The 26,651-nt window shown below is 41.7% G+C and overlaps 1 protein-coding gene across 1 annotated transcript in view; it reads left to right on the top strand.

Annotated features, from left to right (window-relative positions):
- The window catches only part of SNTB1 (syntrophin beta 1), a 111,572-nt gene extending 86,398 nt beyond the window's left edge, over nucleotides 1–25,174 (top strand). Inside the window, exons 4-7 of the mRNA XM_051778491.1 lie at nucleotides 11,699–11,838; nucleotides 18,220–18,416; nucleotides 20,151–20,341; nucleotides 21,696–25,174. Of these exons, the coding sequence (XP_051634451.1) occupies nucleotides 11,699–11,838; nucleotides 18,220–18,416; nucleotides 20,151–20,341; nucleotides 21,696–21,788 (621 nt within the window). The 3' untranslated portion in view covers nucleotides 21,789–25,174. The remainder of the gene's footprint in view (nucleotides 1–11,698; nucleotides 11,839–18,219; nucleotides 18,417–20,150; nucleotides 20,342–21,695) is intronic.
- The last annotated feature ends 1,477 nt before the right edge of the window (nucleotides 25,175–26,651 follow it).

The following is a 26,651-nucleotide window of genomic DNA, read 5'->3' as shown; positions in this document are numbered from 1 at the left end:
CCGTCCGAGCTCGCTCGGCCCCAGCAGATGAACCTTAGGATTAAAGGGTGGGCTCAGTTCAGCGCACACTGTGTCTCACTAAAAAAAAAAAAAATCCACTGCGCAGGCTCGAAGGGTAATGACCTTTCCCAAATCTTCGTTCACGAAGACTGGCCCTAAAATAATAATTAAAAAAAAAAAAAGAAAACTGAGCTCTCATTTTTATTATATGTTCCTAGCCACAGAGAAAAGCTTGAAACTATGGCATGTCAGCAAAGCAAAAAGGCTTGATGTATCAGCAAGAATTAAAAATGTATTTTAAATACCAAGCAAACCTCAGATGGATTTTCAAGCCCCACTTGACATCCCCAAGGGGGCTTTGTCTGGCTAGAGTTGGTAGTAGTGGTTTCCTATTAAAGCTACCTTGTCAGTTATTTTTGCAACATTAGGTATGTGTGTGTGTTTCTTCATGTACCAGATAGTTAGTGATGACAACTGTCCAGCAAATCACAGCCCAGTGACAAACTGGAGTTATCCTCTAGCTCTGAACTTTCTCTCCTGCATTCTTCCCACTTGTCTGTTTCCTCTGTGGCCACTGCTCTCCTGAAATTACTTTGGCAGGGTTAGAGTAATAACCATCTTAAAACTACATTTAGCTAAAAAACTCCCAGTTTTCTGCTAGTCTCCCAAAGCATGTAATGATACCTGAACTAACAGTATCCCCAGGACCACAGTGGTGTGTGCTCTAGGATGGACAACAATTTCCTAATGGTGAGACTGGCCAAGGACTACAATAGAGTAGCTGGGAATTTCTATCAGGGAAGGTTTTACAAAACAGTCTAGGCAAATCTTGGGAATAAAGTCTCTTCTCTCCTGAGCAGAGTTCAGCTTAAGCATCTAAATAAGTAGATTTGAATTTCAAATTGTAACTGATTTTCACCAGATTTTTCAGACATCTGTGGCTGTTCCACATTTTTGTCAAAATTAAACCAAATTATTAAGGATTCTACTTGAATTTTTGCTTTTTCAGTAAGTCTTCCAAATATTTCTCAGCAAGTTCAAAATTCCAGTTGATGAAGCACAGCATACAGATTTTAACAGTGGTTTTTGAAGATAATACGTTTTTGTACCAGGCGTGTAGTGAATTCACTCATTTGCTTGAGGTCATTAGTTGCATTGAAGTCTATCAGTATTACTGAATATTGATCGATGACAGACTGAAATGACACAGTATTCTGGACTGTTCTTCAGACAGCATAATAACAATGAGAATGAAACATCTTGTTCTCTCTGTATTGCTCCCCTACTATTTTTCTTCAAGCACTTGTGATTTATTATGACCCTTGAGTAAAGTAGTCAGATCTGTCAGTCTTCAAAAGGTACCAGTCATGATGGACCATTATTTCTGAGGTGGAATATTAGGAAAGACAATTTTATAGAGAAAGGCACAGAACATCTCCTGGGACAGATTTCCGTCACTGTAGTTTTAATGTAGACATCGATGATTACCCGTCCTTCACCAAGCAGACACTGTAGTAATTTCAAATTGCATTTTTCATGTGTCAGCCATCATTAAAAACTGCAAACTGCTTTCAAATCAAAAGTCCACCTCCAGCGTTTGTATTTGATTGGAAGCTGTTGAAAAGTGGTTTTGAGATGATGTTCCGAAATCCACACAGTTTTACTGAATTGAAAGATGACACGTGTGTATCTTTTGAGGCAATGGGTATTATTACTCATTTTTTCTATTGTGGTACCCACTTGATCAGCAGAGGTCAGACTCAGTTGTAAATTACAGTCTCTTCAGAGACACTGAGTTGAAACTATGGTGTCTGCTATGAAACTATGATTCTGCTGCTGTACAATTACTGTTATGCCTCAGTGATGGTGATGAGCTCCCTCAAAAAATGCTTCACCTTGGCCTGAACAGAAAACTCTACTCACAGCAGAACTCCAGCATATTCTATAGCATATATATATAGCATAGTATATGCACAGCATATATATGACCTGTAGGTCATAGCAATGATTATGGTTGGTCTTGCTATTCTGGAACATACCCATTTTCCCCACCACAGAGTAACAATATCCATTCTTGAGTGGTAGAGCTTCCAAAGCTCCCCATCTGTTGTCATGCCTCCTACACAAAGCCACTCACAGGTATGACCCCTCTTCTTCTATGGCTGATCCTGATGTGCAAAACAGCTCCATGGACTAAGTTGAAGATAGACAACCATGCTGCTCTCCTTCTTAGTTTTTCCCATGGCAAGTCTGGCTTTCTGGAGGAAGAGAAGTACAATCACAGAATCATAGAATCAACCGGGTTGGAAGAGACCTCAGAGATCATCAAGTCCAACCATTGATCCACTACTGCTGCGGCTACTAGGCCATGGCACTGAGTGCCACATCCAGTCTCATCTTAAAAACCTCCAGGGAAGGAGAATCCACCACCTCCGTGGGCAGCCCATTTCAATGCCTGATTACCCTCTCTGTAAAGAATTTCTTCCTAATGTCCAACCTAAACTTTCCCTGGCAGAGCTTAAGACCATGCCCTCTTGTCTTAAGGATAGTTGCCTGGGAGAAGAGACCAACCCCCACCCGGCTACAACCTCCTTTCAGGTAGTTGTAGAGAGTGATGAGGTCTTCCCTGAACATCCTCTTCTCCAGGCTCAACAACTCCAGCTCCCTCAGCCTCTCCTCAGAGGACTTGTGCTCAAGTCCCTTCACCAGCCTTGTTGCTCTTCTCCAGACCTACTCCAGGACCTCAATATCCTTCTTGAACTGAGGGGCCCAGAACTGGACACAATACTTGAGGTGTGGCCTCACCAATGCTGAGTACAGGGGAAGAATCACTTCCTTGGACCTGCTGGCCACACTGTTCCTGATCCAGACCAGTATGCCATTGGCCTTCTTGGCCACCTGGGCACATTGTTGGCTCCTGTTCAACTTCCTGTCAATCCAAACTCCCAGGTCCCTTTCTGCCTGGCTGTTCTCCAGCCACTCTGTCCCCTGCCTGTAGCACTGCATGGAGTCGTTGTAACCAAAATGCAGGACCCAGCTTGGCCTTGTTGAACCTCATCCCGTTGGAATCAAACCATCTCCAGCCTGTCCAGGTCCCTCTGCAGAGCCCTCCTGCCTTCCAGCTGATCGACATTCCCCCCCAACTTAGTGTCATCTGCAAATTTGCTGATGGTGGACTCAATGCCCTCATCTAAATCATCAATAAAGATATTAAACAGAACTGGGCCCAACACTGATCCCTGGGGGACACCACTAGTGACCGGCAGCCAACTGGATGCAGCCCCGTTCCCCACCACTCTCTGGGCCCGGCCCTCCAGCCAGTTCCTAACCCAGCACAGTGCCCCTGTCCAAGCCATGGCTGCCAACTTTTTCAGGAGTATGCTGTGGGAGACGGTGTCAAAGACTTCGCTGAAGTCCAGGTAGACACATCCACAGCCTTCCCCTCATCCAAAGGCAGGTCACATGATCATAAAAGGAGATCAAGTTGGTCAGACAGGACTTGCACTTCCTAAACCTGTGCAATGTTTTCCCCCCAGTACTAGGTTTATTGTTCTTTGGGGTCCAGTGATTATTTTGGAAATAACACAGCTGCTCACCTCTCCCAGAATTAAGCTGCGTCTTAGAGGTACAGTTTCTGCCACATTTTAACTTCGCGATTTTTATTTTAAATATGCCAGCTTTTTGGTGATATGTTCATGAGACATGTTTCAGAAAGCAAGTTTAGAGCCATTCTCACGTACAGTCTGAAGAGCCCTGACACTTCATAAATAAGCTATGCATGAACACACAACAGATTCAAAGGTGTCTGCTAATAGCAGCTTCACTTTTATCCTGACTGTGGTGTGAGCGTGCTGGAAGAGAGAGAGATTGATGTGTGAAACCCAGGTGCTGGTAGGTCGAACAGTTGCTGGCAGGCCATGGAGGTAGGGAGTTGTGATTGCCCCACTTGTACAGAGGTTTTTTGCTTTTGTAGAGCAGTTTTGTGCTCACCTCCACTCTCCAAGCTTTCCATTCATTTGTTCAATCAGTATAACTGATTAGAAAATACTGAGGTTAATGGTCTTTCCTTTCCTTTTGTCCTCTTTCCCCTGTGCCTCTTTTATAAGCAGTACTAAAAATATGACCTCTTCCAGACCAGGTTTGTTCCCAGTCAAGCTTTCTTTGAAGGTCAGTGGAACTTCAGCTGTCCACTATCTCTTGATGAGCCTCAGTGGCTAGTGGAGCTGGGCTGTGCTGACCTTCCTCTGTGTCTGACTTGCCTTTTGTTTCTATCCTGGTGACTTACAGGTAGGGCAGGTTTTCCTTGCCACAGCCAATGAGTGATGAAATGTCCTCTTCCCTTTCCTGCTCTTCCTGGCAATTTCTGAGAAGCAATAAAAATGGGGACAGAAAAAAAAAAGAGAAGAAAAAAGCAGCGCACAGGTTTTTCTAGAGAAATCATTTAGTTCAACACTGGATCTTTTCAGGAGTAGACCTTTGCTATTTGCAAAGCCTTGTTATCATGAATTACCACGACTCTGATTTCAGAGAGTGCTCTCATGGTCTGAAGATTCTGCTATAGAAGAAAATGTGTTTTATGCAGGAAGCATCAGCATACTTCTTAAAACACAATAGTCACCTTCTCTAAGATGAAAAGCAATCAACGTCTTAACAAATGGTGTGCGGCTTTTGCCATCTCCTATGCATCCTGCCTGTTTGTTCTTCCCTGGAAGGACTCCTGACATTATCAGAAAGTTAGAGTCCCCTGTCTCACAGCAAAATAGCTCTTACTTATAGACCTTCAAATCTCAACTTCAAATCTCACGGTACAGATTTCTAAAATAAGTGTATTACCATTTTTTCCCTTTTTGAGTCCCCTGGACTTGGATTTCTGTGTATTTAGTTAACCAGTTTCTGTGGATTTTAAAATTTTCTCATGTTGTTGTGTAATATATTTTTACTACAAGTGAATAAACTTTATATGATGCTGGGTTTTTCACTCCCTTACATTCCTTACCTTTGGCAAGGAATCTAAGGCAAAGGAAATGCAGTGTGTTAGACTCTGTCAAGTCAGAAGGATCAAGGATGTACATCTTATACAGTTCTAGAGGATTTAAGGTTCAAGGTGACTGCAAATCATCCTGCAAACCCTTAAGCGCAATAACTGTTTTATATGACTACTGCATTCATACTGACACAACATCTGTGCAACACACGTGTACAAAAAACTGCATGTGTACAGAATAATTATACAACCAGTTTTAACTAGGGCAGCATAAATGATGTCAGTCTGATCCAAATCTGGACTTCTTCCATTTTTTCTGTTGTTTTATAGCCTCACAGAATAATATCAGTTGGAAGGGAGTACCTGGGCTTCGACCCCTCTGCTCTAAGCAAAGCCAGCTAGCTTGCTTAGGCCCTTGCCTAGTCATGTTGTGAGTATCTCAAGGGGTGGCTATTTCACAGTCTGTCCCAGTATTCACCCTCCATGACACACTGAAAAAGTTTCTCTGAATATCAAATCAAATTCCCCTTCCTTCAATTTGTGTATATTGAACGCCATCCTCTCACTCTGCACCTCTGACAAGAATTCTCTGTAGCATGGGAGACATGCAGCCCTCCAGGCTTGTTTCCCAAGTGCCTAGTCTGAAACAAAAGTTACTAGAAAAGCTCCAGCTGACTTCACCAAACTCTGGAACAAACCTTTACTGTAAAACTGGGATCAGGCATTCTCGTTTGGCTGCAGGAAAGGTCTCAAATCACCTGCCATTCCTGCGTGGGTGAGTCCAGAGTACTCAGGTGCTTCTCTTGCATTTAGAAGTATTTAGATATGAGCCGGAGCTGTTTGAAAATCCCATTAGTCCAGCAAGTCGGGACATTGGCTTAAAAATATTGCTGTGTTGATGTGGTTGACTGTGTCAACTTTGAGAAAAGTTGGCTTTTGTCCTGTCATTCTGAAGGATATTTAGAAGGAGTTCAGACTTGAACAGACCTGTCTTGAGAATGGGTGTCTTGTCCGTGCTCAGCAGTGCTTGTAGCTGAGGCTGTCAATGCATCCCTGGGCTCTGCTCAGGATAGCACAAGGGTTGGATCCACGTGGTCCCCACCTGATCTGTGTGGCTCTGGCTGCTTGCATAGTGGTGGTACATGTGTATCATTTGCTGCTCACTGCTTACAGGAGGCAAATATTGTACCCTTTTGGGGATTTTCATGTGTGCATTGACTCTAATCTATATCTGATAATGGCACAAGCCACCTTTGACCCATCATTGAGGTCAAAGACAGAGAAGAACAAAACCAGACACATTTTCATTAGCATTTTTTTCTTTATCCCTAAACACTGTGAACATTATTTCCTGTTTAAAACTAAAAAGTTTAGCAGCAAAACACATCTCATCTACATGTGGTGTGGAAGATGTTGATATCCCCTGCCTATGGCTGTCACTTACATCCACTGCTGCATTGCAAATTGCCTGCCATCAAATGAGCTCACAGAAATATCAGTGTTGTGGCATATGCTGGGGTTTGCAGGATGTATTTCTGCATCCCTGCTGTTCATCTTGCAAAAATCCTTTTCAGTCCCAGCTGTTATTTTCAGGAACTGCCAAGTAGCTTTTTGTAAATTAATCAAATTTATTCTGAACATGGATGTAACCCTTCATCAAAAGACAATGAAAAGGCAAGAAATACATAGCAGAACATATCCCAGCCTGTGTCAAAGCTGGCTTGTCAGCACGGAGAGATTTTAAATAAAGGAGTAGGGAAAGTAGCAAAAAAATTCTTTCTTGGTTGCTCTTCCTGTGCTCTGTGTAAGGGGATAGTGTAGGTCTGGAATTTGGGAGGAGGTGATGGAAAAGGGATTTAAACAAACCACTCACTATAAACATAAACTTGCTACCTTCACAGTGTCTCTGAAAAGGCACATTCTGGACACTTGCTGCAGTTTATAATTTGTTTACTAAACAAGGAATGTAATTGAAATATCCCTTTTGAGGTAATGAAAATATAAAACAGCTTTTCAGAGAAGACCAAGGCCTCTAATTTAATTATCTGTGAGCCTCATAGATCCTTTCATCCATGCCTGGCAGCCTGAAGTAGATGAATAACTGAAATTCAGAGAAAACCCTTTTGAAAAGGAGACCTGGCAGATGAAAGAACAGAGGGCCAAACAGTTCGTAAAAGGATTTATCTCCACTGAGATGCCCATTGTCTTTATGGCAACAAATTATATGTGAAAACTGTTAAATGTGATCCCCATTGAAGGGGACAGGGGTCCCCATCGCTTCAGGCAAAACAAGCTGGCTTCTCTGAAATACTGTTTGCTATGTATCAGAGGAGTTATTCTTTATAAGGGTACATTGTGAGCAGTGGCCTTAAGCACGTGAGCAGTTACCAGAAAACAAGCAGGAGCAGTCCTACAGGTGGCACTGAGCTTGTGTCATCATGTGCAGTCAGTCCTTCACACCGCAGATCTGGCCCTAAAGCAAAGCCTGGAGCAATGCTGCCCCACCTCTGCAAAGGCATCCAGAGGGAGCTGCTCGGTGGGGCCTGGTGTGTCCTAACCCTGCGTGAGCCGCCTGCTTTCTGCATCAGAGCACGTTTGCTTCTGTGTCAGCCAAAGGCTGATGGCCAAGTCTCCATGTAGCTGCTTGAAATACAGCAACTGTTCTTGCACACTTTTTGTCCGCCTCCACATTTACTTCTGTTCCTGCCGTGTGTGTTACAGGAGCACTTGACACCCCAGCAGAGACTGCAGTGTCCATACGGAAACACACACATTTAGGCTGACTTTGCAGAGGAAACCTATGGCTGAGCAAGTCGTGGACACAGGTCTCCTCTGGAGTCATTCCAGGCCCAGCCATCATGTTGTTACGCACCAAAAATTTAGATTTTATCCCTGCCATACATGGAATATTTTCTGAATTTGGAAAGGTAAACCAGAGAGGTGCATATGGGAAAAAGTGGGATTTCAATTTAATGGGGTGAATAATGAGGAGCAAAGAGGTTTGGAGTAGCAAAAAGGATTTTTCACTGCACTTGGGTTTTTTTTCTTACAATATGTTCTCCCTTTTCAGGTTGGTGCTTGAAGACTTTGATCTAGAGGCACAGTGTGTCTAAGAAAGAAAGAAATCAAGTTTGTTTGTGGTATAAACATTTATAGCTTCATTGACTTGAAGTAGAATTTCTTCTGGGAGTATAAGCAGTGACCTCAGTGACACAGGGAGAGGGAACACTGGTACTTGTTGCTTAGAGGTACTTGAACAGTGCCCAGAACATCAGCAAAATGTTTGCTGATTAATTTTTTTCGGGAGTACTGATTTTTCTTTTCCATAGTTCATCTAGATTTGACCTAATGATTTTGACTTTGAAAAAGGGTTGAGTTTGAAAAGTTTTTTAGAGTGGATGGTGATTTTATTTGTCTACAACAAAGATCAATGCACTTTGAATTTTATATGTACAAGTGGGAACTGGAGCAAAGAAACTGTAGTGTAAGTTCCAGAATTCTGCAAAATTCTGGCTAAGAAACTGCCCCTAATCATTATCTAAAAGAGTGCCTCTAAAAGGTATCTCAGATGATACTTAAATTTATTTTTACAGAAGTATTTCATATTATCTTTCTGATATGTCAGATTTTAAAACCTTTAACACTTGAGCAAATCCTTCACTTAGCTGCCCATAAGCAGTATGTTGTTTTGCTTTTGTTTTGTAATTTGCTATTATACTCATGCTTGGTATGACACTTGCTTGATCTGGATTAATTTCCCATGCTGATTTGTGCTGAATGTGCCCTGTAGGCTAATGATATATTTGCAGCCTCTCTTCTTCCTTTGTAAAATCTGCTATTACCATTTACAGGACAGCGTGTTCTTTCTGACACCTCCCAGAAGTGCCAACTGCCTGTTGAACAGCACAACATCAGCTGTTACAGCCTGATCCAAACCCCAACGAAATAAGGGAACAATAATGCAATTCAAGGTTTTTTAAGGAAAGGCAGTATCTTTTATTAGATCAGCTGTTACAGTTGGAAAAAAAACAGACAGGCTTTCAGGCACACAAATCCTTCTTCAGGTCTAAAATAGCAGCAGTATTGCTTACACCAGCATTCCTCATCAGTGAGGCAGCTATGGTCCCAGCAAGGTTTAAAAAATGTGTTTAAAAGTGTGTGTGTATTGCGTGGCCCTTCTCGCTGGGGAGGGCTTCATTGCAGGGCACAGGCAAACATAATTCTCCTCCTTTCCCCTTTCCAGTACACATCCTACAAACATGGAATACACCTTAGAAGGAGAGGTAATATAAGGTCACTTATTCTTGAGAAAAAATCTTCAATACCTTGTGACCAAGCCACATTTTCTCCACAGTCACCCTGGTATGGGGAAGAACTGGAGCAAAGCTGTGGGATTCACTGTGCAGGTGGTAACCTCAGGGTACACGGTGAAAATTCTGTCTCCTAATGTTTACAGCTGTCCAGCAAACAGTTGTGGGACCAGCTGGCAAAATGAGTTTTGGGCTCTTTCTTGTGGTTACTTTACAGGGAACAGTGTTTGCCAAAGTTTCTGCAGTCACAGTTGACTAACCAGCCACTTGATAGCAAAGCTTGTGATTGAAGATACTACACAGGCAGAGTGGTTCTGCAGAAAAGCTGTGAGCAGCTTCCCATAGTCTTTGGATTGCTTGTGATCAGAGAATTAAAAAATAAGAAGTAACACCCCAGCAGACTGCCTGCTTACTTCTCCAGAGAGTGGATCTGAACATCCTGCTGTTTTATCCTGTGAGAGATTTCATATTTATCTTCCTTTTTATTTTCTGGAAATTTTCAAAAGTATGTACTACTTTCTATTTAAAGAGCATAGGCAGGTGCTCCAAATTTAAATGTTAACATTAACCATAACATTTATTTAGTGATAACTGTAACACTCATTTCTATATTCCCACACTAGGAACTAGAGTGTTAACTGTAGTTAATAGCTGTGACATTAGGAAACCGAGGATGCTTTTTGCTCATGTGAATATTTCCATAGTACATGGGCTCTGAGAACTCTGAATTTTGCATTCTTTCTGGAGTGTCTTAATAGGTATGTAAATTATTTGGCTTCTCTGTTCAGCCCTATTTGAAAATGAAAGGTTGTGTTTTAAGAAACTGTCACCACAAAAAAATTGTAAATAAGTGTTGAGGGCTCTGAAGAAATTGAAGAGATTTCAATTTCAGTTATGTTGATGACTTTGATTTGTGACCAGCCAATGGGCAAGTAATGCTGTAAACAGGAATATGATTATTGGAAAAGCATCATTCAGAGGGAAAAAATGCATCTTGAAAATTATGCAAGATAAAAATCTTAGTTTGAGATCTGCTTTGGGCATTGGTGTTCTGGTATGAAGTTATCTTATATCAGTCTTGAAAGCCCTTAAAAGTTTAGAAATTTGTGGGACCTTGTCTTTATATAAAATACATGTGTTTCAAATGTGGTTCTCAATCTGAATCCGTCACATAAAACACATCGTACTTAAGGATCTGAACTACCGTTCCTGGCTGTGCCACTCCCAGTCTGCCCAAATTTTTATCCCTTTTATATGTTTCTCCACCCAACAATGTTCCCAGTGTCACATGCCCATGGCAAGTAGGCTGGCATCAACCATAAACCCGCACAGACAGCTGCTTCTGTATCTCAGGGAAGGTTTAATGGAGGAGTTGTAGACAACCAGATTCTCTGGTGAATCTCAGAATTTGTTTCATTTCATTTGTTTCATTCCCTTTAGGTACCTAGCCAAGACGTTTGAGTTTGAAAGCATGGCTGTGTTACTGTGGGCTCGGGCTTCTTTTTCTTTATGTTTACCAAATGGAAAATGATTGTCTGTGAAAGAGCTTCATTCTTACTTGAAACTAAGGTCCTTTCATATTCTCGTCTATTTTAAGACACTTTTATGCTGCCAGAGTAGAATAATTAGAAACCAGAATCCATACTTGGTCCTCATAGCAGTAATTGTGTAACCACATGGACTATCACACCTCTAACCTGCAAAATATAATTCCACATCTGGATTCTGCAGCGAGTAAAGGGCTCTGATGTCTCAGTCTTTGGAAATCTTCGATGTATGGGTTTGAAATGCGGAGCAGATCCATCACTGAGTCAATGCTTGAGATCATCCCCATGTTTAGGTTGGATCTCTTACAAATAGGCACTTGTAAAACTGGAAGAATGGTATGAAAGAAGGAGAAGCAATGCAAACTTGAACTGCTGAGGAAAAAAGATCTGCTCTCAAAGCACTAGGTTTTGCTACCTGTCACTCTTTAAGTGATGACGTTGCAGCTTTTTTTCACTCATGAAAATACAAACAGCAGCAGCAACATCCAGCATTCAGATTAATGTGCCAGCTACATGTGAATGGTGCACATCATAAATATACATTAAACATCCTTTCATGCATACCACAGCTAAGTAACAGCCAGCTCCACCTCAGTGTTCTTCCACATTTATCAAGTAACCCATGGTAAGGGAAGGCTGGAAATGGCAGTGCTGATGGGACCAGCAGATGACATTGCACTTTACTCCATTTCTGCTGCATCTGGTTATAAATCCATGCGGGAGATGTCAAAAAACCAAAGAAGTCAAACTCCCTTTTGTTCATTTTCTCACCCAGGACTCAACATGTCCTTTGGTCAGGCTTTGCATGATGGTAGCTTTTTTTCTTGTTGCTTCATAGAGACTTTTCTCTTTTTCAGGTGCCAGGAGACAACGAGAAGCACTGGAAGCCAGTGTTAGTGGTTTTGACAGAGAAAGACCTCTTAATATATGAGAGCATGCCCCGGATGAAGGAAGCTTGGTTCAGCCCTCTGCATACCTACCCCCTGCTAGCCACCAGGTACCTGTGCCTTTTTATTATGACCACTTCAGGAGCAGTGGGAACAGCTGAGTCAGCCAGGAACAGGTAGAGCTGGTGCACAGCTGTATTTCACACTTGAAATGTTGTGGTTTGAGAAGCAGGTTCTTCAATGGGCCAATGGGCTGAGCTTAACTCCCTTCTTCTCCTCCATTTCAAGTTCTGGCTAAGGCTGATGGCCAGGAGCACACCAGGATTATGGATGTGACCACTTGGCCTGGATACAGAAGCGGGAGTGCTGAAAAAGCCAAGAGCTTGGTCTCCTGAGATTTCTATCTCACTGTGCAGACCTTAGGGCTTAGCAGAAGCACTTTGATTTCTAGTTGCTCCTCTAGACTGAAACAAAGTGAAATCGGCCCTAAGTTGAACGTGCTGGTGTGGCAGTTCTGCACCACCAGCATGGGGCTTTTGGAGACACTTTCAGCACAGCTTCTCTTCCTTGTTCTAACAAATAAATTCCTGGCTTTTTTTAGCTTAAAATGGTAAGCTTGGAAGACACACTCTTGAAGAGAGGTTGGAAATAATAATTTGCATTGTTTTTGAGGTATCCATCAACACTAATTCAGAGAGAGCTTTCCCATGGTCATCGTTATGCAGTGGAAACTGTCTGTGCTTCTTGATGTGAATCTTAATCATGTTTCTCTGCAAGTATTGTCAAAGGGCTTGAGAAAGAGCTCTTGTTCCATTGTTTTGGCCTTGCTACAGGCCTCCATTATACCATTTTCAATGAGTTCTAATTCAGAAGGGCTGATTGCACATGGCCAAAAGCAGTGGGTCTCTCACTGCACTCTCATTAGTTAATTTTTGTTCTCTGTCTCTTAGTTGTCTCCTCAAATGAACTGAGGCTTTGCTGCTTAGTCATTATATTAAAAAAATGAAATGCAACTCAGTGAATTACACTGATGGTTGTTTGTCCCAGTCTACCCACCCATGATGGAGTTTTCCTGAGAATCCAGCTTCTGACTCACCCTTTGTTACTGTAACATGAGGCAAGAGACACAAGCTTTGCAGCTTGCAGCCTGCTGCATGGTGTCGTGATGAATGTTGAGAATTCCAGGTGACAAGTCCCAGTGAAAACTGGGTAGTGTTGGAGCTAGAGGCTGTGTCCATGTGTATCACTAAGCCTTACAATTTGAGAAGCAAGAGTACCCCAGCAGAAGATGATGCATTTCCTCCCCACTGTTTTGGAGTTTCATTTGTATATGGACTCAAGTCCTCCTTAAAGTGACTGGAGATCCTGTAGTGCATCCTGCCCACATGCTGTCATGTGTAAAGACAACTCTTTGGTGAGTATTGCCAGCCCTCATCATCATTGACCTCCAGATTACTGCATCCAACAATCCAAGTCCTCATCTTGGAGAACCCGTTAGTAGATTATTTTTCCTCAGGAGGTCACATTTGATAACAGACTGGATTGCCTTGGCTGGGGATAGTCATCTCCCTGTATGATGGGATACCTGCCTGAGCAGAGAAACATTGGATTTCAGGATGGAGGGGAATGAGAAGTTGCACAGCACATGTGTCAGGCTGATGAAGGGTCTACAGGCTGGGGAAACGGTCTGTAAGAAAACCAGGATGCAGTTCAGAAAGGGCAAGTGGAACGTTCAGTGCTGGGGAATAATCCACTGCACCTTTGTGGGGTGGAGTATGAGTGACAAAGTAGTTGCTCTGCCAGGAAGCACCTGGACAGTGTGGCAAAACTGCTTAAATCTAAGGTATTATGTTTTTGAGAGGGGATAATAAAGACAATCATCTTGGGTTATAGCAGAAATGTTGCATGTTGGGCAGATGTAATAATCATACCTAACTAGAGACCATGAGTAAAGCCTGAGGTGATACATCACCTTCATGTGAGGAATTGCACTTCCAAAAAGTGCCAGTTAACTGTGGCAGGTCTAGAAGAAATCAATGCAAATATATAGAAACACTTTCAGTAGGGGAATTCTTAAGAAACCTTAGTTGTTTAATCTAGAGAAGTCCATGGAAAACATGTCAGTAGTTTTCAGGTATGAAGATGAGACACAAGTAGGACAGGGGAGCATCTTCTCTACATCCCTCCTGGATACAACAGGAAGTAGTTGACTGCACTTGTGGCAGGAGAGGTTTAGAGTAGGTCCTGGGGAAAAACTTGGTGTGCAGGTGAGGTACTGGATTAGGTTCCCTAGGAACGGTGCACAGTTCTCATCACTGGGGACTTTGAAGGATGGGTGACAAAGCAGTGTGTCAGTACAGTTAGCCCCGCTCTGTGAAGGGGGATTTGCTGGGTGACCTGAGAACTGCTCCAGCCCCATTTCTGTGATTTCTTACTAATATCACTGTGAATTTAATATTCAGGTAAAAAGGCAGCAACTATACAGAAGCTGGCATTCAGAATGGAGTCACGATGTGATAAATACATATAAATACATGAATCCTCAAGATGAGCAGATTACATAAATGGAGAGATTCCCTAAATTATTACCCCTATTGTTTTGGATGATTCTGATTAAAACCCTGCAGGGTCCTGCTTTTATGACCTGTCACACTGAGTACAGTTATACCAAAAAAATAGAGAGGGTTTGCTGTTGGCATTGACTGCTGTGTTCATTCTCAGTCAATGATTACCCTCCTCGTGACAAGTTTTTTAATCCCCTCTGTGCATTGATCAGTGCAATTTAGAACTTTTCACCTGGAAAGTTTGCAGAGTCCATGTTGTAATCTTGGCTGCTTCCATCTTTCAGATTTTTATGAGTCCTTGGAAAAACATTTTTGCTTAGCTAATGCATATTTGAAAAGCTGCTGAAACTGGAAAACTTCAGTGCCAGATACTGTACAGAGTCATGCTTAATCTACCCAAGACATAATGAGCAGAGAAAATTGGAAAGTGGTAGAAGGATTACAATCTACTTACAGTCCTTTAACAGCAGAATTTCAGCATGCCCTTTTTGTTTGTTGATAAGTTTGCCTTCAACCTCTGGATGCTATTAAGACCTAAAAATATTTTCCAGTCAGTCTTTTCCAGCTTTGTGTGGAATATAAGTAATAGCTCAAATAAAACTGAGATCAGATTTAAGTTGTTCCTTTAAATCTCTGCACCAGGAGGCACAGAAGCTGGCACACAGCCCTGACTCCAAGGACCTTTTTGTCATAATCTCTGTTTCAGTGTTTCCTTATGCCTGAATAACAGTGCCTCCCTCTAGCATGGGAATGGGGCTTAGGTAATTACATCTTAAATGTTTGCAATCAAATTCTGTTATCTATCATAGCCAGATATGAAATGAAAGGGAAAAAAAGTGCAGTCCATGTTGGGCTCTGATTAAAGATCAGGTAAGTAGCTTTTGTGTACAGCTGAGGTCTGTAATCAGAAATTATTAAAGCAGTTTAATAGCTAATGACATAAAAACTTGGGGAAGGGGTTTGGGCACTGATTAGTTATCTGGGAAAGTGGGCAAAGGGACAGGCAGAGAGCATTGGGTTTCCTGAGAACCCCGAGAAGGTGTATGAGGTGCCCTGCAAGTTCTCTGCTTGTCTTTCAGAGGCAGTGAGGGTGGTTGTGGCTCCCTCCACGCAGATGAATTGAGAGCATGTGCATAGGTTTCCAAAGAGTACAGCCATTCCAGAGTGGTGTTCTAACCAGCAGAGCTGCATGAGTATCTGCACGTGTAGCATGGTCTCTTCTGAGATAAATCTTGAGTGAGTGAGCAGCTGAAGGCTTCCTTTGAATGTCAGTGCAACTGAATGTCAGTGCTGGTTTCACTGTCCTTTCTGAAGAGGCCTCTAGATTTGGCTGTTGCATTACATTGTTGAAGCTCTTTCCATAGCATTAGGATGAGAAGCAGGTCCCAGTGCATCTCACCCTACACCAGCAGTTCATGTTCGATCCTATCCATCTTGCTATCACACATTTGCAACAAATAATGCTGAAAAGGCCCCCGGAACGTAGAGAGACAAGGGAAAAACGAGAGAATATTAGAAGTAGAAACGAGAGAAGATCAGAAGTGTCTCCCTGGCTCCCTGGAGCGCGCCAAGAGCGGTATTCACAGCCGCTCCAGTTCCCTGTGCTCTGTGCGGAGGCTCGGTCCTGACCAGCCTTCTCCTGCCCTCTCGCGGCTCTCGCTGTGCCGGGAGGAGCGATCAGCGCTCAGTGCTCGGTGATGGGAGGTGGGGGCGAGGGGAAGAGGTTTCTAAGGATATTTTTGCCTTTTAAGGTAGTTTTATGGTCTTTAGGATAAAGTATCTTCTCTGTAAATGAAACATCTCACACGAATGTAACTTTATTAAAGCTTGGGAATCCTTTGATCTGTGCCCAAATACATTAGTACTGACACCTGGTACATACTATCAAATGTTCCCCTGCATGTTTGTCTAGTTCATGCTTAAGTGCATGACTTTACAAAGCACTATCTGTAGTTGTACGATAGAAAAGGGTTTTTTAAATAGTGAGACTCGATTTTTAATAATGAGGGGATAGTAAGAGAAGGCAGGCAAGAATTAATGTTCATGTTAGATGTCTACATACTTTAATTTGTAAAGTATATCTTCATTCTGTCCATATGCTGAAAAACCTACAATGCCAGTGTTATGGATAAAGCATGAAGGTATGGAGGTGGTGTGTGTTTTTAGAGGAAACAAAACATTGGTATCATCTGTTTGTCTTGCATTCAGTGTTGTAAGTATGAGTAAACAACTTTTAGCACAGCTGATGAGTACTGCATACAAGAGAAGGTATGACCCAGGGAAAAGCTGGAATAGTTTTATTTCTGTTGACAAACTTGATGTGATTTTGTAGGCTGCTTTCCTACAGCCTGGTAGCAGAAGGCAGCATGAAAGGGGTGGCCATGCCTATGGCTGGGTAACTGGCTGGGGACAGGCAGCAAGCAGATGTCACTAGAGATTTCAGTTCCTTGGCTCCTCCCTTAATTATCAAGATGCAGTTTCTGCTCAGAGCTTGCACCCTCTCACGCCAAATGAAAGGGAATTCAAGTTTTTGGGTTGTTTGCTTGCAACTCACTCCCCGACTGCAAAATCTGCCCAGAGTGCACTTAGGAGGCCCTGAGTATCAAAGTTGAGTGGGACATTAACTCAGCCCTTCTAGAGGGAAAACAGCCTTGCCAGCCTGCCCAGACAGAGGGCAGGGCAGCTCTGACCAGGATGCTCTGCATTTCACTTCCCAGGAGCTCCTGGGACCATAAAATCCATGAACCTGAGCATGAACAAATCTTGCAAACCTTCCAGCAGGGTATGAAAAAGGGGCACATCTGTTTGGCACCATGTGCATCCCAAATGCCAGCACAGACCATCAGGGAACTGGGGAAAATTTCAGTTATCCTGTGATTAGTGTTTCAGCAACTGAAAAGCTAAAGTTGTGCTTTGTTTGTTCTTTCCTTTCTGCTTTTTCTTTTCCTACTAAAACATCCCTGTTTGATGGCACACTCCTACACTGTCAGCTAACAGGCGACTACTATTCTTGTAGACACAAAACAGTAATTGGAGGGTAAATTAGCATTCAGTAAATGATTAGTATAATCTAATGTTTTATCCTTCAGCACAAGTGTTCTACTACCATGTTACATACTTTATAGTGTCATATGAAGTATATTGTTTGCCTATAGAAAGGAAAACAGGAGACACAAGACAGAAAAAAGCTTTTCAGAAGAATTTCATTTTGTGATTGCCTCAGAGGGTTAGTCTCTGAATCTCAAAGAGTGATGAGTTCCTCTGGATTATTCTTTTCAGAAGAATCAGTGTTGTGTTTCTGAGTGAATTTTATATTGACTGTCCATGCTTCTGCAGAGAAAAAAACCCAACACAAAAGGGCAGTCTTAAAGAAAAATTAATAACTATGAAGTACTGGTTTTCTTACTCAAAATTATTCTGTGTGATTTGTGTTTGCCCAGATGAACAAACCTTTCCTGGTCACAGGAGATCAGCCGGGCAAAAAAATGTTAATTGCAGACAAATGTGAGAGAATTTCACATTACAAGTAGCTGCAACATTTTGCATTTTACAGGTTTCTTATGGGAAAAGTAAGTATGAGACAGTACTTGGTATCTGCATATTTTACATATGCATATATATACACATATTTTATCCAACAGTATTTATCATTGAGTTTGTCTGCAGATGTTTAAGGTTTAGGGCAAATGTTGCTTCACAGTGAAAGATGGATTCAGCTGCCTCATCTGAGTGAGCACTTGTATCTGTGGACCAAACTCCATCATCACAGACCAGTCAGTGATTTCTCTCAGTTCCTCGTCCAAAGGGGTGTTTTGTACAATTCATTAGGAAATTTTGGGACATCCATGTCATCACCTGCATGTCCAGGTGCTTCTGTGCTCACTGTCATTGTTAGAATTCCCTGATGTGTATTAAATCCAATTGTAGGTTGGTTCATTCTGGCCCAGGAAAAGGCTCACCACAGTCAGGGATGGATTTGTCTTTTGCGACCCGTACTGGCACAAGGCAAGGGATTGAAACCCATCTGTTCAGGACGGAGACTAGTCGAGACCTCTCACTGTGGACGAGGAGTGTGGTGCAGGGCTGCCACAATTCTGCAGAGCTCATCACAGAAATCACCACATGTGAGTAACACCTGCAGCGCCGTCCCCACACCCTTCTCGTGACACTCATGGGAGTTGGAGCTCCTTCTGCTTGATGTGATTCATTTAAAAATGTGCCTGTTTAAAATACTGTCCCCTTGGTTTCTGAGCGAGTCCCAGCTGGTGTGCTACCTGTGGCCAGTCACTATGGTGCTGACTTCTGGTTTTATTTTCAGCATGTTGTTTTAGACAAAAGTCTGTAGTCAGCCATGTAGGCTTTCATGTCATGGAGGAATGATGGTCAGAGGTTTGTCTAGAAACCATGAAAAAGAGCATTTTTCTGAGATTCAGGAGACTTCTGCAAGTCTGGCAGGAGTTTCTCCTGCAGAGGGAGGAGGCAGAGGAGGACTGGCACATTCACAAGTGTGAATTGGTCATTTATTCACCCAGCTCTGCACACTTGAGTAAAAAAAAAAACAAACCAGCTCAATAGCCACATTTTGATGGGTAGTCGTTTCCTTCCCTGAACATCAGGGTGTCATTTCTCAGCACTTCTGTACATGCAAAATCGACTGGAATAAAAGTAATCAGCTGCAGGTGCTCTGGAGTGATGCCCTGTCTGGTCAGATATCTGCTGGCCTGGGGTGGCTCTGTGGCTTTGGGGCTGTGCCTTTCTCCTAAATGCCCCCAGGATTTGCAGTCCTTTCCTGCTCACTTTACAGCTGGCAGGGCCGTTAATGTTGAACATTATCTCCACTCATATCCTAAAAATGTGAGAGCAGGAGCCAAAGCACAAATCCACCCACAACAGGGGGCAGTTCTGGTTTCTTGAAGCATCAGGTACAGCCATGTGCTGCTGAGCACAGGGATTCGGGCCGGTAGGCACAGGGAGTTCAGGCTGCTTTGGGAGGGCCCCTGACAGAGAAACCAACCGGAGTGCTCAGGGGGACACGTCCGTCTCCTCAGCACAGTGACATGGATGCCAGTCTTTCTGAAAGCAGGAGAGCATCAGCCCCTTCTTTTATAACAATGCTTTTATCTCAGTGCCAGTGACCTTCCTTGACAGAATTGGTCACAGGAAAGTGATGGAATAGAGAATTTGGGATGTGAACACCAAAACTCTTCATTTTCTTATTTGGATCATGGCCTCTGTTTCTGAGCTGAGAGGAAGATGCAGCCTTTCTGCTGCAGTAGCTATTATATACAATTATCTGGGCCCTTTTTCAATTACCACGACACTAATGAGGACTCAGGAGTGCCTTCATCTTTGCCAAAATACTTTAGGGAAACCCTTTACAGCTTCTAATTTTCTCATGCATTGTGCGCCGCATTTATTGATTTTGGCTGTGTCTGTCAGGCACAAAAAGAAGAGTAGCTGTGACTTTGTCAAGGTTTGGAGGGAGGAAACACCAGTCTAAGCCTTCTTAAATTTCAGTGTACTGGTTTTTTGTCAGCAGCTGGATGTTTGCTGCAACATGAAGAATGAAGTTAGTAACTGAAAGGATGACATCAGTCCTGCTACTGCTGAGCAGAGTTTTAGTCTGTTGTGTTTACGCCATAACTTTGCTTGGACCTTGCACAACAGGATTTCAGTTGTTTTTCCAAACCTGCAGGTTGATAGAGGTTGACAGTTAGAGCATGATTAGCCCAGTTTCAGGAAAAGTTAGTTTTCCACAAGATAGCATTGAGATCAAATGCCAAATGCAGGTATCTGCAGCCAAATGGAATTTGGTGCTTTTAGGAACATTACAGACTAAATTTTGATTTCTTCTGCAGCTTGCACATACAAAAGCCAGGAGTGCCGCCTGACCATCCATTATGAACATGGATTCTCTCTTACAACTGAACCACAAGATGGTGCCTTCTCCAAGAAAATTGCACAGTATCCCTACGAAAAACTGAAAATGTCTTCAGATGATGGGATAAGGATGCTTTATTTAGACTTTGGAGGAAAAGATGGAGAAATTGTAAGTACTACTTTTAGAAAAAGGATTCATGTTACCATCTCTTTTGTGATCCTAAAGGCTCTGGGTGTGGAGAAGCGCTAATGAAAGTTGGACTAGATGATCATTGTAGGTCCCTTGCAACTGAAATACTTTATTCTGTTCTTTTCTATTCACAACAGTTGGCCAGTGCCAGGTTCCAGTACCAGTATTTAGATGCTGTGCTTTCTAGTACAGCATGACAATCTGGTTATAGAAAGAGATGAACTAAAAAGACAGTTAAAATCATAAAACCATACAAAGAGGGATGAAAGATTTGCTACATTCAAGAACAAATTGTACCTCTAAATAGCCAGATATTAGAATTTTTGTATGTATCCACTTCACTTTTTAAATGATCAAGGGTGAAAGAACGTAAGAATGAGCTCTTATTAATTCCAATGGGCCCTTAGGGACTTCATGTTACGACAACAAGCTGTGTTAAAACATTTTTGAACATGTAGTTGCTGAAAAAAACAATTAAGGCTACAGATATAGTGCAAACTGTCTGCTTAGGCCTCTAAGCTGTCACAGTGCCTAAATACAAGGCACATATTCCAATGAGCAGTTTAAATATCATAAATTATGAATGTAAACATGGTCTTCCCTCACAAATTTTTTCAGCAGTTCCTGATCACATTGGGTGCTTAATTCTTCGCATAATTTTCGTTAACACTTTCCAAACTGCTTATTGTCAGGCTTTCAAAAGGGAGTTTGTTACAAGCTCTCAGTAAAATTGATACCGGTGGAAAGGCAATTTTTTTTTCTTTTGGTGTGACTGTTGTTGAACCTGCTGTCTACACTGACAAGCCTGTCATGCTTAGCAAGAGTGTGGTGAGATCTGAACCACGACTATGTAATAAAAAAGACTCAGTACAGTGTCACTGCTGGCTGTGAGAACAGAGGAGCAACTCTGCAGCACCAGCTGAAGGTGCTTCAGCTGTGAACAACAGCAGATGCACTGGGTATCAGACAGTGCAGTCCCACCACCATCCCTGGTCAGAAACGGAGCCTGAGAAGACAGGAGGGGTTGAGCCTCTTGGAAAACTGCTTGTAGCATCTGTCTCAGTTTTCTGCTGCTCACCCAGGTGGATGCAAGGCCAGAGGCACCAGGATCTCATCTGCTCTCAAGATGCTTATTACTTACTTTGAATAACCTAAATATTTGCAGCTGTATGCAAAAGAAAAGCAATATGTTGTAGAGAAGGGCTGTTATTAATAGAAGCCTGTTCAAAATACCAGACAGCAGTTCATCAAGTACTTCATAAATTATTCCTTCTTTGAGCTGTAATCTAATCTAGTAATTCTCAACTTGATTTTTTGTTTTCTGTACTTTCAGCAACTGGACCTCCATTCCTGTCCAAAACCAATTGTTTTCATCATTCATTCCTTCCTGTCAGCAAAGATCACGAGACTGGGCTTGGTGGCATAAGTGGGATCCATCTGTTTCTTCAAAGAGAGACAGAGCAACCATGCTCATGTGAAGTACAGTCAACAGCAGGAACCCGTCCCAGCTAGCAGCAGACACCAGCCTGGGGTTCAGCACTGGGCCTAGGTCATTTCTGCAGTCTTCCAAGGCCCAGGTTTCATTTTGATCAGCTAAAGAGATGGCATGACAAGGAAGACAGGGGATTTCACTGTAAATAATGAGGTTTTAAAATCCCATGTGAGACTGTAAAAGCGTGTAGTACCATACGTGTAAATGTTTCAGAATCATAAATTGTGCCTATTTCAATGTACTTGTTTATAAAGAATAAGTAAAGGGCTAAGCAGACAAGAGCATGTTGGCTGTAATGCAAACTCAAGATTGGCTGAGAAGTTCTCCAAACAAGATTGTCCCAGCACCCAAAAGTAAAAGATTCTTTTAGTTGTAACCTGTGTACCACTTACAGAAAATTTTTATTTTGGAGCTCTGTCAGAACCTGTTGCATGAATGCCCAGCAGAGCATTCAAATACACGCCTTTGGTTGGACTCTCTGAAGCAATACAGCTGTGGTCAGGGAACACCTGGAGGGCCCCTGCCCAGGGCAGTTTCAAATTAAACAATAAAGACGTGCTACATGTACATTCCTAGGGATGGAGCCAAAGTAAGACCAACTCTAGGATGTATTGAGAACTGGCTGTCAGTGGGCACAGGTAGGACTGTCCTGTATTAATGAACATTAGGGATGCATTTTTATAGTGACTTCCCAGAATAGCTTAATGAGTTTCAGTTATCTGTGATCCCCAGCTCAGGTAGAAGATACCTGAATCCATGTCGAAGTGTGATGGAAGCTTCTGCCAGCATATTTCCATGGCAGTTTTCCAAAAGAAGGCCATGTTAAGCTTCCTGTCCTACCCCTACTGTGTCACCTGCTCAGACAAGATGTGTGGTGTTTTCATAGTGGTGTGGGGGTGTGGTCTTCATAGAAGAACAAATGTGGTGAAGGAAGAGGACTTGATTTTATGAGAGTTTTCAGAAAAGTTATTCAAGCAGCTCCACAACAGTGAGGAAAAACACACCAGAGTGGGAACATGAGCTGTACTCCTTAACATGGAACTGCTCCTATGGGCATGACTTGGCAAGTCCAGATTTCTTGCTGGTGAAACGTAAGATGTTCACCTCCATGTCCCTGACTTACTAGTTCCTGTTTTGCACCACAACTTACTGCTTCTAGTCAAAGTATGCAATTCACTGAGTTTGATACTTGTTAATTACCTTGGGCAGCACAAAGCAGGCAGGAACATTGACCTTCATCATCAGAAATGATGCACACACAGTTTGAACCTGGAAGTAATAGAAATAGAAATAGAAAGAAGCAGAACAGGGATGGCACTTACATTGCTCTTCCTTTATAAACAGAACTGCTTCACACCGGGGTGGGGTTTTGTCTGCTTTTAGAGTTTTGCCCTAAATTCACACTTTGAAAGACATGTACAGGAAGTAATAAATTTAAAGTTTGTGGGCATTCGGTTGTCATATTACCACATTTCTTTTATTCCTGAGAAAGCACAGCATCACTTGGCTGGCAAAGAGGAAAATTAAAAACACAGTTTGGCTCCATGTTGTTTTTAAGCTAAGTTTGAGAGTTAAGTGTAAGTCATGCTGTTTATTCGCAGCATAAGAATTAGTTCATTGTGGTTTCCATAGGTATCTTAATCATAAAAACTAACTAAAAATTTAGGATGATAGGCTGAATTCATAAATACAGAAAACAGTCATTGAAGAACAGCTAAGTGCCCCTTTGGAGGAGCAGCCCCTCTGCCAGCACCTCTCACCACTCACAAGCACACCTGGGAGGGGATTCACCTCGCTGTGAACATTGTTTTTACTGTCACGGTACTTGCACTTAAAAATTAATTCCTCATGTAAATTCACAGGGTAGGAAGCAACATGTTACGTAACTTACCAATAATTTCCAGATGGACATTTCTCACTTAGTGACCACTGCCATCCATACAACTTTCTGTGGGCAGTTATGTGGGTCTCCTTTGGCTTGGAGGCTCCTAGAAGAGCATCTCAGAAGCTGAGAGCAGTCGGTACGCGGGGGACGGGTCCTTGGGTAGGAACTCGTGTCACATGATCAAATAAACTGTTACAGCAGTTGTGTAGGTTTTAAAACAGTGAAGGTTTTACAAATTCAGAACATTTAGATCACTGTTCCAAAGTATGACTTAAAAATCTGGACGTGGGCTCCTATAAAAGTTCCAGAGGTTAAAGTGAAAACTTGCATTCTGTGGGGTAGGTAAAATACATCTGTAAACTATACTGCACTATTTCCTTACTCCTTTAACACTTAAAAATCACTGGAATGTTATCCTTAACACGTATGTGCATTGTAAATATTACAAATTCCTATATTAGTACCAACAATTAAATGATACAAAATGTAATCTAAGGTGCTCAGTACTATATGAAGTCTAAGTGAATAACTAAGCAGTTTGCAAAGAAGATTCATATATATATTTATAGAAAAAATAAATGATAATTACAGATGCTATTTCTTCATTTTCAGATTTTGAACTGATTCATATTTGGATGGGATAGACAAATTAAATATGGACCTACTCCACATTTATAAGAGTATAGTGAATATTTATATTTTAGAGGAAAAGAATATATTTAATAAAGTCATTTATTGGATTTTTGTGAGGTGAGCTTACTTTGTACCCAGACAAACTATTTGGAAGGCTGTTCTTTGGTTTTGGGCTGGGGAAAAAGACATTTAAACTTCAGTTCTTTTGTTAAGAGTTCCGTTACTTGAGAGAACTGTTCATTGCATTGATGGAATGACTTTTAAAATTTAAAATTAAAAAACCCTGAAAGCTCACAGGGATGTTCCAGGGCAGGTCATTCAGACTCCTCTGCTGAAGTTACAATGCTTTCTCTGTTGCTTATACTGCACTAGGCAGTTACAGAAGTCATAAAAAAAAAAAGAAATTTCTGCTCAAGCTTCTGCATTCAAGGACTGAGGTCAACATATGCCGTGTTTCTCTTATGAACAGTTATAGAAAAAAAGATGGTTTCCTTCCCTTTAACTTAAACTCTTAATTTAGTGGCCCAAATAGAAAACCTAACTGGAAATTTAAGCCTGTTTTTTCAGTTTGACCTGAGGTATAACAGACCAGCCTCATGGAAATCCAAAAAAGGAATATTCCAGAGTCTCACTCTTTTCACAAAATACCGACTGTAAATTGAACAGTCGGATCAGAAAGTTTGTATAGTGGCTTCACCGTTAGTAAGATCTGGATACGTATGGGAACATAAATGTCATTGGAAAAATGTGATATAAAGTGTTTGTTAAAAAGAAAAAGGAAAATAAAGCTGATCTGATTGCATTCAGGGAAGCATACTGGTGTTTCCTAACAGTCCTGCTCTTCAAATGGAACTAGCATCTCACTTAAGGTACTTTATAAATCAGAAGACAACTCATCATGTGCTACCAAGTAAATCACTACCATGAACATCATCAGAATTGGTCTTTTGCAAATAACAAAACAAGTGTTTTCTTTCTGCAGAAGATTAGTATTCCTTCTTCCCACAGGACATGGGAGCACACTCCATCCAGCTCTTTGCATTCGGAAGCACAGCTGATTGGAAGGAGAGGTTGATCTGATTCCATCTGGAAGAGTTCTCAGTGTCCTCTTACCTATGTTTAAAAGTTAATTGGGAGTTTCTTTTTCTTCAGCGGAAGCAAAATCAGAGCCTAAACAAATGATGTGCTCCAGATCATTAGGCTATCACTGATTTCCAAATTTATCTTATTTTTCATAGAAGTCAAACTGGCAGGTTTATAATTTGATGTTTACTGAGGGTATTTACTATATAGAGAGACCATTAATACAGTGTGTGATATATATATAATATTACATAATAATATGTACACACTGTGTATATTATTACTATGAAGTAATTGAGAATTGTATCTAAAATGGACACTTTTGAATTCAGTGATGACTTTGATTTTAAAGAGCAGATATTAATAATATGCTAGCAAAATTTTGAGAAACTGAGCCTGCTTGATATAAATGGACCCCTAGATTAACCAGAGCAAAAGTTTAATTTAAAAGCATGACGGGGAAAACATTTTAACAAAGGTGATGACCTTTTTCCCCACACAGGATTAGCTTTTCTTCCTTCATCAGAATTTCTGTGCGTAAATAAATAATGGGAGGCATTAGAAAAAAAATTCAGAAGACAAATCCCAAGGGAGAACTGTGAATTTGGAAAAGGAAGTTTGTGAATTTGACAAGCATTTGTGCCCAAGCTAAGTTCTGTGGTAGCCCAGTGATAGCCATCCTGCAAATGCTGTAATACTGCAAGCAGTTCTATCACCAAGGAATTGCAACCACACCAAGTGTTGTCTTACCCCAATCCTGCGGGTAATATAAGCACATAAAAAGGATGGATTATATGCTTATAATACATAATGTTATTATATTATGGTACATTATGTTATGTGCTTATCCTGTAGTATGGATGGATTATGGGTAAACTATAAATGTGTCCTGGTGAATATGACTTACATCCTGATTTGGAAAAACATGAAAGCAAGCACCCAGAGGATGCATAGGGCAAACTGGATTTTGGCTTCAGCAGCCCGAAACAAGAAAATAATCTGAAGTTCAGAGGCAAGAGGTGATGTTCTGTTCTGCATCACGTAAGTTGAAACACATCAGCTGGTGGGAACTCTTGGTGTGAGGTTTTTGAACTACAATAGAGTATGTTGTAGTTATAATTTGCTGTAGTGCTGTTACAGTAGACCAGGTCAAATTATTTTGCATGTTTTTTATAGGTTAAGTGTTTGGACAAGGA

Source organism: Manacus candei, unplaced genomic scaffold (assembly GCF_025592945.1).
Source record: "Manacus candei isolate 608988 ecotype Guabito, Panama unplaced genomic scaffold, ASM2559294v1 h1tg000013l, whole genome shotgun sequence".
NCBI lineage: Eukaryota > Metazoa > Chordata > Aves > Passeriformes > Pipridae > Manacus > Manacus candei.
This window is presented reverse-complemented; position numbering and strand designations above follow the sequence as displayed.